The 14,601-nt window shown below is 49.8% G+C and overlaps 1 protein-coding gene across 1 annotated transcript; it reads right to left on the bottom strand.

Annotated features, from left to right (window-relative positions):
• Positions 1-7,772: 7,772 nt before the first annotated feature.
• Positions 7,773-13,933, bottom strand: ZIC5 (Zic family member 5). Its single transcript, XM_045567218.1, is given in 3 exon segments — positions 7,773-8,215; positions 12,399-13,542; positions 13,544-13,933. Coding segments are annotated over 3 exon segments (1,977 nt in total).
• Positions 13,934-14,601: the final 668 nt, after the last annotated feature.

Raw genomic sequence — 14,601 nt, 5'->3', positions numbered from 1 at the left:
TGCATGCAAAAAAAGTATAGAGGTAGGGAGAACAGAGAAGAGGAATGAGGAAAGATGCGTGAAAGAGATCACTCAGGCTGTTGGGCCTGGGAACTCCAGTGCTAGGTTTTGCGGCAGTGAGCTGTTCTGGCACGACCCTCTTTAGCTCTCCCGACCGCCCACCTCGTGCTGCGTCTTTACCCGGCCAGACGTTCCTTGGCCCTGGAAATACGCTGCCAGCTGCCAATGGGGAGTAGAGCCCCAGGCCTGCATCTCAAGGCCGACTGGATCCAAGCTCTCCTGCCACCCATCGCGCACAGATCCCAAATCTGCAGGAGGAGTAGGGACTACTTCTCCTGCAGCTTGGCTCTTGGTGGGAAACATGACCGCCCATTATTCAAAAGTCTGGAGGAAGCCCTAAGGGGACACATCCCAAGATGGAGAAACAGACATTACAAACGGATCTTGAGTCAAGGGTGCTAAACCCTGTACCTGTGACAGCAAGGGTCCCAGTCACTTTCTCACACACACACAAACACATGGGGAGGAGAAAGAGTATTTGACTGCATCTCCCCCCACCTACCAGGGGCCTTGTGGCAAAAGAGAAGGCCCGTGTCCAGCTGGAACTCCACACCGGGAGACAGGGGCGCCTGTGGGGCTTCTGGCTGCAAAAATCAATCTGCCAGGATGCCCTGCCCCCTCTGCCCAGCCAAATCTTGTCTCGCTTCATCAAGAATTGATAGTTAATAGAGTTTCTTAAAGCATGCGTTTCGTTTATGCCACAGTTAGTTGGCAGTAAGATTCATTCCTTTTTCATGTGAGGAATTTTCGACTGCTGAAACCAATTTCCATTTGATTTTGAATCAAACACTTGCAACTGGGGGAGGAGGTGGGGGAGGGGATATTTTGGCGTGCTTGTTGGCGACTTTAAACAGAACTGTGGTCCTGCCTCAGTCTTTGGTCTCAGTGAAGGTCTCAACCTTTGACTCCTCAGGGAATATTGACAAAAATCTTTTTTTTTTTTTTTTTTAAGTCTTGCTTGAGGTCTCAGTTTCGCTGTCTGTAAAATTGGATCTGGAGATCCTTGGCTGAGGTCCTTTGGGCTTTATTTGTTTGTGATCTGTGAAGGGAACCTTAGGGGGGAGGAGGAAGTCAGTTAAGATGCCTGTTTGCACCAAGCTTTTGTCTGTCTTTGTAGAAGCGAGTCCCTTTGTGAAATAACGCCCCACTAGACTGCCTAATGGATTTTTGCAGGGCTGGAGTTTTCGTTTTCCCCACGCAGGAACGACGAAAGGGAGGGGTATTCAAACCCAACGAGTCCCGCGTGGCCCTTGCCTGCTAGCGGCGCTCTCCAAAATGTGCCAAAAGCGGTGCACGCGGGCACACACTCCTACCCAGCCCGGGGCAGCTGTTTCTATTTTGTTCCCGCCTCCCCTGCCCTCACCCCAGTCCCTCGTATTCCTTTAACGCCTGCTGCTGACTGCATCCCTGCTGCCCTTAATGTAGGATGTGCACTTCTCTTCAGCCTCCAAATGAGAAGTGACATTTGCACTCGGCTCAGCCAACGCGTGAGCAGAACGCGGGGGCACAGGCCCATTGACCGAGCGCGGCCGAGGGGCCGGCCGGCTCGGCGGCATCCGAAGCTGCCTTAATTAATACCATCTTAAATAGTCCAGCAGCCACCGAAGACAAAGTTGAAGAAAGACTTTAAGGCTGAGTGCCCCTCGACAAGCTCTTTTTCCCGTGTCATTCAATATTTAATGCGCCCGCTTGTAATGCTACTACTGGTGTTCCTTTCTCAGCAAGGACATTATTTTTTCACGGTGCCCATAGCCAGGGAAAGCCCTTTAGGCAAAGAAAATCAAAATGTTTGTTGTTTTGGATGACTTATAACTCTTGTTTAACACAAGCACTTTCAGGAAAGTATAACAGGCGCAGCCTCCAAAGCAAACAACACAATCCTTGTGACAGAGTCGGACACAAAAAGCACATTGTCTTGCGGACTACCCCTTTTCTCTGGTGCTAGATGGGGGCCTGTCTCCGAGTGAACACCACTATGCCATTTCACTTTTGAACTATTGTTTTTGAGTTATGCCATGTGGTCAAAAGGAGCGAGAAGGGGGTTGTTTCCAGGCTCATAAGACAAACGAGTTGCCTTTTCAATGAAATCCCCCCGCGATCCTTGAAAACGGAGTTTAAATGTCACCTCCGCCTTTCTAATGGGCACAGGGCTGGAGGCGACCCTTCAAAGAGCCTGGGTGATAAACGACCCTTATTAAATATGGCCCGGACTGCTGGGAAAGTCCTGCGCCGCGCCAGCGCGCTGGAGAGCGCCCCTCGCTGGAGGGCCCTGGAGGAGCCGGGGCCGCCCCTGCAGGCGGGAGAGGATCGGGCGGCAGAGGCCCCAGGCCGCACTGGAGGGGGCTGGGGGACGCCCCGGGGAGGGGGGGCTGTTGTAATACAACTTCTTATCTGCCGCCCCCAACACGCCCGTGCGCCCCCATCCCCAGAGACGCGGCGTGAAAGGTTGGTGCGTTTCCCCCCTGACTTCTTTTTGTCCGTTGCCGAGTGGCGTCTGCAAGTCTGAGCTGCAAAGTTACTGATTTGCAGGCTGCATGTTAAGGCAGCCCATGTAAGTAATTTCTCCGGGCACCCCAGCAAAGGAGAACAAATCGCTGACAAAGGCGAGCGCTTTCGATTCAGCGGCGTCGTTAAGGCAACCCGAAAGTATTCCTCCTATAATAAGTTCCACTTCAAAGGGTTTCTCATTCAGCGGTGACTGCTTCGCACTTTTATTAAGTCCGGGCTTTTTCACTCGGAGGAATCATCTGTTTGGTTATTTTTCATCGTGTTTATTTTTCACCATTCACACAGTACTTGTATTAAATAAACAAAGAACAATCGCTCTGCAAATAAAAGTACTTAGGTGGGGAGAGAAGGAAGAGGAACTGGGGCACTGGCGCCCCTCTCTCCCCACCCTTCAGACATCACCCACTCCCCACCCGACTGGCTTTCTCTCCCTCCTTCTTCATTCTCTCTCTCTCTCTCTCCTTTCCCTCAAGCCAGGAGGTTCTATGGGGAAATCCTAGCAAAAAAGAGAAAAAAATGTGTGTGTGTATACATATATATACACACAAATACACACATATATATATATTTCTGATGAGGTGAAAACTGACAGAACTAACTTGGCATGAAAGTAAAAGGTCACTGCAACTGTATCTTAACGAGTGTCTCCAATCGCAGTGGACCCTCTGCCAGCGACCCGCCTGGCCCTGCCCATTGCCATAGCAATCCTGACGCTCTGCGTGGATATACCATAAAAGCAGTAGTTTGAATTTCCAAAAACATGCCTTTGAACTTCTCCCTGCCTGATGAGGCACTTGCGTGGTGTATGAACCTGTGCCCGGCAGTGTTTGTTCATGGGAGTGGGGGGTGAGTTTCTGTGTGTTTTTGTTCCTGCAGGGAAAGTGTGCTGGCAACCCCAGGGACAGGGTGGTTTCCCCATGGGTCTGCTTTGGCGTCCCTCCAGACCTGGGAGGTTTCCGTGGTCATGAATCCTGTTTTGGTACAAGTGGTAGGGCTATGCCGGGATGAAAGTACTAGTAAGCACCTGGATTGTTTTGTTTGCCTTATGATCAGTGGTCCTTTCCTCTGTGTGACTGAAGGTGATCCCTTGAGAAACCAGACTGTCTCCCCTGCCTCCTTCCCAAGACTTGTGTTTCCTAACCAAACTGGAATTAAAACACACTGGTGGGGAGCATCTCTTGTCCCATTTCATAGATAGATAGGTGATAGATAAAACCACAATGGTCTCCAAAAACTTCTCTAAAATGAAAGATATCACTTATGAGACTGGAATACAAATATGTCTGCAGATAGTGGGGCCCAGCTTTCAAGGCAACTGGGCCCCCTCTTTTCCCATTCCCCAATACTATGACACTGTGTGGCCATCTCCAACTCCTTAAGAGAATATAATTCCCACTCTCAAGCTCTAAGTACTTTAGATTTTTGAGCATTAGCTTTACCAAAGAGCATGCTGAATGTGGAAAACTATATACATAAACTACAAATAATTGTGTGTTTAAAGATTCTCCTAGCCTGGAAAACAAAGGCAGATGATTTAAACAGTATTTGCAAGGGCCACATTTTGCCTAGGGAAGATGAAGTCTTTGATGATAGCCAACTTAGTGTCAATAAGTGGCTTTCTTTGAGACATATTCAGATGGGAACGTCTTGCTTGCCAATTGCCATAGAAATCTTAACACACCATGAAGATTGTCCAAGCGCCAAGCCTTCCGTTCTGGACTAAATTACTTTGAAGTGGCGCAGGACGAGCAGTGGTCAATTTTAACTCTATAGACTGGACAGAAAACGCTGGGAGTGGGAGATTGTGCGTTTTAAAGCAGAAAATAAGAAGGGGAAACTTGTTTTATACACTCTATACAAGGTTCTGCTCATTGTCAGATATCTTTTATCTTTTATATTTCCCATGAATGATTCATGTCTTGGTGGCTTTGTGTCACCCTTCTTTTCACAAGAAACTTCATTAGAGAGCTATAAGTTTTCCCATTGATTGGGGCCCTCATTTATGAGTGTTTTTCTCCTTCGTGTGCTGGTTATTGTCATCTGGCTTAAAACAACTCTTTGCAACCTGTTTCACCTTTACTACATTTAACAAACCTGACTTCTAAAAGCCACTATAACCTTTTGGAGAAATGCTTATTGACATTACTACCAATTGCTTTTAACTATTTGCCTTTTATCAGTTTTGTATCTGCTAACAAAAAAAAAAAAAAAACAAGCAAATGTCCAGCCTTGTAAATGTTCATAGCCAAATACATTAAGTCCCTTGAATATTTTGTTGCCATGAAAGAATCTAATTTCTCCTTAACACCTGCCCTCAAATGCTGAGCTTAAATTATTAATAAGTACTCAACTTCCAAAATAAACTACAGTAAAATTGCATCTTTACCACTCCCCCCCCCCATATCTGCTATGAGGCATTTGATGCCCACTACTTGATTTCATTCAATACCCATCTCAGCTCCTGAGCAATTTTGCTTTCACCTTCTTTGTGTCTGGAAGCCTCTCACTGTCCCTCCCTCTACCTTTTCTACATTCCTTTTTTCCTGTTGGAGACTAGGCACCAAAGAAATGCAAAAATTCACTTTTCAGCTTTTCACTGATTAGAATCACTCAGGATATTACTCATTTTAACAAATGAATGCCGTAACCCTCAAGATTTATGCTACTGTAAGTGCAGCCTGCAAGGCTTAGTCTTCATAAACATCTCAGTATTACCTAGATAAAACTCTAAGCTGTAAGTTAAACCAAGCTATAAAAACATTTTATTGCTTGGGGACAGGCTAAGAAATCAAGAGATCAAGGGAAGACAACCTAACGTTCACTCCATTAGCAACCTGTTCTTTTTGTAAGAGAATGACAGATATGCCCTTAGGTAAAACATAAGCGATACATAGGAAGAATACCTTTATTAAATTTGTTACTTCATAATCATTCTTGCTTTCTATCAGAGGTACACATTTTAAGTTTTTATTTTAGGTGTATCAGGAACCAATAAATCTGTGGCAAAGAGTTAACCTATGCATGGTAAGATACATAAAATACATATTCCTTTGTTTCATAATAAATAAACCTGTAGCATAATAAAGAATAGTGCAAACTACCATTGAAAAAGTTGTATAAATAAAACAACTCATTATACATCAGGAATATTTTGTTCTAATAAGTTTACGATACATAAATTATCCCCCCAAAGTTCATACCTTATCTTTTCTATTTGAAAGGGCTTTGAAAGTGAATAATATGAAAATCAAATAAACTTTAAAAATGTAGAATTATTTTATATTCAAGTTTTATGGTCTTTTTCTTTATAAAGAAGGGTCTGCATGTTTCATATTCACCATAACAATCTGAAGATAACATTGAAAGGCTCTCCAAGTGACAGCACCATGCAGTGTACTAGTGATATATCTATAAACTATATATAATCTCATCAACACAATGCAAAAAAGACATGCAGGAAGAGTCTTGGTTTTCACATTACGTTGTTCATTCAAGTAAGCTTAAAAATATATTTTTCCGTTTTCTTTCCTTTTTTTTTTTAAATAAACCATGGATCATAAATGATAATCTTTCACCAAAATGTATAATATAATTCTTTGGTGTGTCTGAACTCTTCCAGGGAAAAAAAAAGGGATGATGTCTGAAAATAAATTAATTCAACTGTACAAATAATAGTGTTCACATACAAGTTATTAACAATGACAAGACTACATCAACCACTCACAACACACAAAACAAATTTCTACAAACCCTGGGGAGGGGGTGTCTTCAGGGTGTCTGAGGATAAATTAGTGCTCTTTAGTATATTTGTATGATGTTTCTGGTGGACTACATTTTGCACAGGAGATGTGTTGTACCAACTGAAAATAAACTGACTAAGAGTTATTGTCCCAGGTTCTTGACCTTTTTTATCCTAGTTTGACAGCTCTGGCAAAGGTCACACATTCATCAGTGTTTGGTGGTAACTATAAACCTTTTAAAATTTTTTAATATTTATAGCAACTCCCTCCCCTCTTTTAATGTAAATCATACACTTCACACTGTCATTTTCAAATGGAATAGAGTTTGGTGTGTTCAATGCTCAGGAAGAAAATGCACTAAAATGCAGTTTCAGGCATTGAAAAATAGACTTTTTAAAAGGTTGATACAACAGTATAAAAGAGGGATTGGCCTGTTTTAAAAACAACAGCTTTCCCAAAAATAGGTATGATGCCATCATCATCACACCTCCTCTGACTTGACTGTGAATGTTGGCATCCCAAAGAACTTATAATCGAAAACATAATCTCTTTATTACACAAGAAGTTTGGACACAGTAAGGAGGCAGCATCTGAGATTTCAGATTAAAAAAAAAAACCCACTATAGAGGAAAAAGAAAGCACTTGAATTCTTCTACTTTATAAAATATCACAGTTTCACAGTTGTCTATCGCAGCAGCTTTTTTTCTCTCCACTTTTGCTTGAACAATCACAGTAGCACAATATATGGAGATATATTAAGGTTGCTGCACCTTTTTTTTTAATTACACAGTAGGGTACTGAAGAAATAATCCTGTATAAAAATATTGTGTTAAGGTGAGATCAGTAATAAAAGAGTGGAAATTTAAAATTACAAATATTAGAACTTAAAGGGTTTTTACAAATATTTTTGGACACAGGTACAGTCCAGGATCTGTTGGCAATGCAGCAAGTGTGTGGTTTACAATCAAGAGGCCTTTGCAGAATTAGGGCCCAACAAGGAGGGTCAAAAGCAGCCCACGTTATGGTGTCAAAGGCATTCAAGAGGCACTCTGGACAGGCAGAGGGCCTTGTTGCTGTGTTGAGTTCTGACTTAATGCTCTTTTTCTCCCCGTTAAAAAAAAATTATATATATATATATATATATATTTAGCATCGGCAGTGTGTATCTCGATTCACTAATCTCCATTCATTTTCCTTGGTACAATTTGCCCCCAGCCCTGTCCCCCTGCAATGTACAAGTCCAGCTTGGTTGTTTTTTGTTTGTTTAAGGAAAAAAAAAAGCCCAAATATCTTAATTAAATTAATTAAATGTACAAACACCATAGGGTTTCATACTGAATAAATAGGGCTAATTAGACCCGGTGGCAAGTCTGAGTCACGGGCTTGTCTCAGGCTCTGCATTGTCTCAGGTTAGGATGTGGTCCAAGGACTCCCACTTAATATTTCACTTATTAATAAAAAATCCTAATGTATCGTCCGCACAACTTCAGGGTTTCCATAAATTTCCTCATCTTCAGACTCGGAGGTGGTTCCGTTGCTGGAAGGTGTGTGGAGGTGACTGGGTGCCCCGCTGGCCTGGCAAACGTACCACTCATTGAGGTTGGTCACCTGAGGGGACAGAGTGCTGGAGCGACTCCTGGCTGGGTCCAGCACAGGGGACAAGGGGGCACCCACTGGAGTCCCCACTGATGAGTAACCAAGGGTTCCTGGGGAAGGTGGTGGGGACTTGCAGTGGATCTTCATGTGCTTCCGCAGAGAGCTCGGGTGAGTGTAGGATTTGTCACAGCCTCGTATCTTGCAGTAGTAGGGCTTGTCACTGGTGTGGACATGCGAATGTTTCTTTCGATCACTGCTATTGGCAAACTTCCTGTCACAGCCATCAAATTCACATTTAAAAGGCTTTTCCCCTGCAACAAAACACAGGAAGGTTAACAATGGCTTTCCAGAGACCTCTCACTTGAGAGAAATCTTGGAGCAGGACCAAGGATGTATTTTTCTCATTCTCCCGAAGACCAACTCCCAGCCTAATTCTTATTCCTAACTCTGATGTTCCAGAATGCAGAGGGAAAGGATACTTCAAGGATGGGCCTGGAGTCCACTGGCCTAGAGGCTCTGCTTGGAACTGGGATTGAAATGAAGCTGGATATCAGCCTCTGCAGGACCAGAGGGTCAGGGTGAGATCCCCAGGGCTGGAACAAAGTCCAGGACGTAACACTGAAACCCACCTGGGACCTGCAGACACCCCCCCACTCAGGGTCTGTACACTCAAAAAAACAAGTAGGAGATCCTCCTGTCCTGATGAACGCTGTCCTGATGAATGCTGATAAAATATTTCCAAAGCCACAGGTGAGGATAGAAATATAAGAAAAAGTGAAAAAAATAAACACATACACTAAAGTAAAAGCAAACCGGGGATGCAGCAATGTTATAATAATGGCATTTCCCAGGATTTCATTGATAGAAAGGGGCCGGCAGGAGAGAATGGGGGGTTGGGAAAGGAAGGAGGTAAAACAAAACAATCCTTTTCTCTTTAGAAAGAAAGGCACCTGTGAAACACACACTCCCACCACTAGATTTTTACAAGGCTTGCTAGGCAGAGGAGACGCTGTTGGCCTCTGTATTCTACAGCTTTCCTTCCAACTCATAGGCCGATTAAGAGCACAGCGCAACAAACCTTAACGAACATTAATAAAGACCATAAGCCTTAGCCTTATGCCACAGGTAAACTTAACTCTAACAGCTTTCTACATTGCTTAATAGCCCAAAAGGACTTTTTTTTTAAACCAGGGTCTTTGGCCTATCACCCTTTTAAGCTGGTCTAACCACCCCCCAAACACAATGCCTTTAAACACAAGGCCTCTAGTTCAGGAAATGGAAATGCTTAATAAGACAACTAGAGAAATTCAGCCACACTACATCTCAGTATTAAAAAGCAAATAAAGGAAGACAGCAGGTAACAATATAACTGAATTTTCCCTCACCTTAGTACCTATGAACTTGATGTAATGGAGTCCAAAATTGAACAAGTCATCTCATACATATTATTAGATAAGATTTTCCTCTTAAATTTACATGATTTAAAAAATAAAGTTGAATTTCTCCACATTTCAGCAGCTACTCTGGTGACACACTAGGTATAGCACTTTCCTTTGTTTTGGATAAGTTATCTTTAAAAAGAAACTACTAAGACTCAGCTCAGTGTACTTAAATTTCTGTCGTGAACTTTCTCAATCCCTCTGTAGAGATAGTTCAGTGTGGTGGATTTATTTAAAGATTTCACCAATGATAACTGCTTCAATGCCAGAGTATGCTAGCACATCTGAAAGTACTCAGCTGCCTGGAATATAACTTTCCCTACCTGGAAATATTGTTTAAAAATGAAATTAGACATTATTCAAATACACCTTCTATATTGATCTATTAAGTATAGGGGAAACACAATGATAATCACAACCTTTAAAAATTCTCTGTACATGAGCTGTAACAAAAACAAAGTTAATCCCTTTTTATCAAAACATCAGTGATTTGTCCTGATTTCTGTATTATGCTTTAAGCTGGAGATAATACTAAGTTAACATAGTATTCTTTTTAAAAATTATAATCAGACCTTTTTCAATATGGAGGCTTAAGTGGTTTTACTTATTCACCCCATGCAAATGTGCAATGTTGTTTTTTAGAATCCTCATGTTTCTGTACAACCTATATATCCCGACTGCGAAGAATAAATGCTTTGAACATTACTAGCTTCTCCAGTACCCATGAGAAAGGGAGGTAGTCAAACCCAGTAACTGCGGAAAGAAGAGTAGAAAATTAGGGATAAAGGAAAGGTTGAGGGAGAAAGAAAAAAAAAAGAAAGGGTGATAGAATGGCCTGAGTTCTTCAGGAGGCCTAAGGGGGCAGTAAGCAACTTTCACCTAACCAGAAAGGCTGAGAGAGCCCAGTGTTTACGTTTCAGATTCTGACAGAGGAGTCACGTCAGAATTTTAACTATTTCCAGAGTTATAGGGAAGTGGTGCCTGTGGGAAAGTCAGGGAAGCTCTGTGTGGATAACTCCAGGTCCCTCTCTCAGATAGTCCGCCTGGGCCCAGGGAAGGTTACAAACGGAACTAGGGCACGTGGGCCAGCAAATGGGCCTTCGAGAATGGCCAGGGATTAGTCCCTTTGATCAATCCGTTCCCGGGATCCCGGATAACTCCAAAAGGGAGAGCTGCATGGCAGGGAGGGAAGGAAGGCCGGGATGGTCCCTTTCAGGACACAAGGCCCAATAGCTAAGTGGCCCCGGGACTGCCAAAATCACCAGGCACGGGTTTGGGTTTCAACTGAAGGCACCTGGCGGGACCCACGCAGCCATCCACGCAACGTGGGGCCCGAAAACCGAATAGCCCAAACAGCCGAGCGGGTCCCCTCGGCGCTCCCCGCCCCCATGCCCACGCCTGTCCCCGCCGCTTTTGGTGGCAGGGTGGCAGCCCGTGCTGCAGGGGCCAGAGAGGAACCTGGATCCGGCTCGGCTTTCAGCGCTGTCACCTCAGGGCAGCCACGAAGGGACGATCATTCCCCTCCCGAGGCTGCACGCGCGGCGTTTACGGGTTCCATTTGGGGGCCGGGTCGGGGGACGACTCCACCACCCCTGGACCCTGCCTGGTTGGAAGTGCCGGGCACTGGAGTAAGCAGCTGGCTTAGCAGGCCGGGCGTTTTTATGAGAGCCTCCTGGGAAGTCTCCTTCTGGAAAAATCATTAAGGCAGACTGATCCCGATTAGAAAAAAACGGGGCTCCAGGGAAACCGTGCTCCCAGCCCGTCATCAGCCGGTGCACGGGGGAGGCCTGTGAGGTGTCAGCAGACGGAGGGCAAGGCCCGGGCACCTTGGGCCACCCAGACACGGCAGCTCCCGCAGAGCCCCCAGCGCCCTGGCCGGGCCACTGGCCTGGCGCTGGGGCCCACGCCCCGCGGCTACCTCCTCGCCGCCACAGAGCCGATAAATCAGCGAGTGATTACTGAATGTAAACTCCAGTTACTTAAGTGTCCTCCGAGGGGTAATCTTGCCTGTCTCTATAAATCCCGACTGCGCCCGCGCTCATCAGCGCTTCCGCCCGACGAGCTTGTCCGTTCAGCGGGGGCTCAGGACCCACAGGAGCCAACCCCCCCGCCCCGCGCCGCAGCCGCCATACTCAGGGCTGTGGGACCTCTAAAGGCTCAGGATGGTGGGGGTCCCCACGGCGCCGGGGTCCCCTCCAGTCCTACGACAGGGTAGGCCTCACCGATCACAGGAGGCCATCCTCCTCCAACTAGAACCTTCTTTAAGAAGACGGAAGCCAACTTCTCCAGCACCCTCTAGGGCGAGTGAGATTGTGTGTGGGTGTGTAACTGAAGTGTGAGTGAGGGGTGTATGTGGAAGGTGAGTGAGGGTGAGAGCATAAGGGTGTCGCAGGAATGGGGTGTTGTGTGCGCGCGCCAGGGCGCGCGCCAAGTGTGAGACACGCACGTGAAGAGGTGTGTGGGATGCGTAACAGGGGGCGAGTGTGAGTGTGTGTGGGGGGAGCTCGGGGGCCTGAAAGCGCGCTCCTCTCCTCCCCGAGGTGCCGCACTAAGCGAACCCGACGCCCGCTCTTTGGAGCGCGGCGGACCGCGCGGGGCCTGCGACCGGGTGGGAAGGGAGGCGCTGCCGGGCCGGCCCTGTGCCCCCCTTCCCATCGCCCTCCCCGACTTCCCGGGGTCAGGCGGATGGGGGCTGCCGACCGTCCTGGGCGCCTTCCTGCTCCTGATGCTGATGCGTCTGCTCCGAGGCGGCGGCGGCGGCGGTTGGAGCGCGTTGCCGGTCCCGGTTGAGGGGCTGCGGGCGCGCTGGAGACTCCGCAGTGTGGGAACCCAACGCGGGGCCTGTGTGTGCTATCGAATTACTTATTCATAGAAAAAAAAGGGGGGAGAAAAAAAAAAGAAGTCACATGTCCGGGTTATACGTATGCGAAGAGAAGCAGCAGAAGGAGGGAAAAAATTAAGGCGAGCAGGAGGAGGAGGAGAAGCAGCGGCGGAAGCGGCGGCGGCGCAGGAGGCGGCGGCGGCGGCGGCGGCGCGGCCGGGGACAGACACCCACCTGTATGAGTGCGCTTGTGGATCTTGAGGTTCTCCGAGCGCGCGAAGACCTTGCCGCAGCCCGGGAAGGGGCAGGGAAAGGGCTTCTCGCCGGTGTGCACGCGGATGTGGTTGATGAGCTTGTATTTGGCCTTGAAGGGCTTGCCCTCGCGCGGACAGTCCTCCCAGAAGCAGACGTGGCTGCTCTGCTCGGGGCCGCCCACGTGCTCCACCGTGACGTGGTTCACCAGCTCGTGCATGGTGCCGAAAGTTTTGGAGCAGGGCTTGGCGCTGCCGGCCGGGGGCGGTGGCGGCGGCGGCGGCGGCGGCAGCCCGGCCAGCTCTTCGGGGTCGATCCACTTGCAGATGAGCTCCTGCTTGATTGGCTGCCGCATGTAGCGCAGGAAGGCCCCGGCCGCCCCTGGGAGGTGGGGGTGGTGCTGGTGCGGGTGCTGCGCGGGCGCCGGCGGCGGCGGCGGCGCCGGGGGCGGCGCGTGGTGCTGCAGGTGGGGCCCAGGCCCGGCTGCTGCTGCGGCGGCCGCCGCCGCCAGGTTCAGGTTTAAGTTCACGGCTCCGTAGCCGTGCAGGGCGGCGGCTGCAGCGGCCGCCACCGCCCCGTAGTGCGCGTCCCCAGAGCGCGGCGCGAAGGGCGGCTCCGCGCGGCCGTACAGCTCGGCCGCCGCGGCCGCCGCCGCCGCCGCCAGCCCCAGGCGCATCTGGCCGTTGAGCGGGTGCGGGTGGCCGCCAGGGGCCCCCGGCGTGTCGTGCAGCGCGGGAAAGAGCGCTGGGCCGCCGCCGCTGTCCGGGCCCGCGTAGGTGCCGCTGGCCGAGATGAACATGCCGGCCGAGTGGGGAGGCGGGGCCGGGTGCTGGGGGGAGCTGGTGCCGGACCGCTGCTCCCCTCCGAGCGGGGCCCCGTGCATGGCCGCCGCGGGGGCCGTGGCGGAAAGGTCCCTCCGGAGGACGAAGTCCCTGCTGTGGCCTTTGCCGCTGCTGCCGCCGCCGCCACTGTTGGTGGTGGTGTAGCCCGAGAGGGCAGGAGGAGGAGGAGGCGGGGGCGGGGGAGGGGGTGAAGGGGAGGGAGGAAGAGGAGGGGCTGGGGGCGGGGGCGCGGAGGGCTGCGCGCCACTGCCGCCCCCTCCACCGGGGTAGGTGCCCGCGCCGGGGGTGCGCGACCGAGGTTGCAGCACGGGCGGCAGCCGCCGGAGCCTCGGGGTGTGCCAGGAGCGCCTGGGAGGGAGGGCTGAGGCCCAGCGCGCTCGTCTGGGCCATGTGCTCGGGTCCGAGCGGAGTGATGGCCACGCCGGGGTCAGCGCCCAGGTCCCGCGGGCGGAGGTGCGCGGCAGCGGCGCGGAGTTGGGAGTGGGCGGGCGGGCTGGCCAGCGCCGGGAAGCCTGTCATATTCTGAAGCGGCTGGGCCTGAGCTGTTGCCAAATCCGCTAATCTCAGCGCTGGCGGGTTCCTCTTGCTCAAAGGGGGCTCCATCAGAACTACACAATCAGGCCCATAGACCCTCACTGGGGAGACTTTTTTCCCTCTGCCCGCCTTCAAAAACATGTATATATTAGGCGCTCTTTAACTGCTTTTGTCCTGGCCCCCTAACTCTCCTTATTCCTGTTCCCACTCTATCCTCCAGCGATTGGCAGAGTGAACACCACATTTGAGCTGCACAGTGGGACCGAGATTTTGGAAATGGCACGGGTGGGATTGGAGGGAGCTGCGTGATTGGCAGCAGCCTCGGCTGCCCGATTGGCTTCCGTTCAGGCCCTCGGCCCAGCGGGGATCCGCCCCTGTGCTCGCGGCCGCCTGCGCTTTTGCTTCGCGCCCCCTCCTCCGCCCGAGCCCAGCGTCCCCGCCTCCCCGGGGATGTCCAAGTTGCACTTGGAGAAAGTTTGAGCCGGGCCTGCGCGCAGCGCCCAGCGCTCTCTTGACGCACCTAGCGGAGACCGTGCGCCTGCACGCGGTCAGAGGGCACAGGGCGGCGAGGGGCTGGGGACCCCCGAGGGGCAAAGGGCGTCGGGGGAACCTCCACCTCACAGCAGCCTGTGTCCCCTCCAGCACCCAAATACTTTCTATTCCCACCTCCTTTGGAAGAGTCTTGGGCTGCTCTCTAGGGGGGGAGGGTGAACCTATAGTGGTGATGCTAGAAACACATGGACACCCAACCTGTTCAGCGCTCACGTAGCGCACACAGACAGTAAATGGAGAGGAAGATTATTAAAGTC

Source organism: Lemur catta, chromosome 13, assembly GCF_020740605.2.
Source record: "Lemur catta isolate mLemCat1 chromosome 13, mLemCat1.pri, whole genome shotgun sequence".
NCBI lineage: Eukaryota > Metazoa > Chordata > Mammalia > Primates > Lemuridae > Lemur > Lemur catta.
This window is presented reverse-complemented; position numbering and strand designations above follow the sequence as displayed.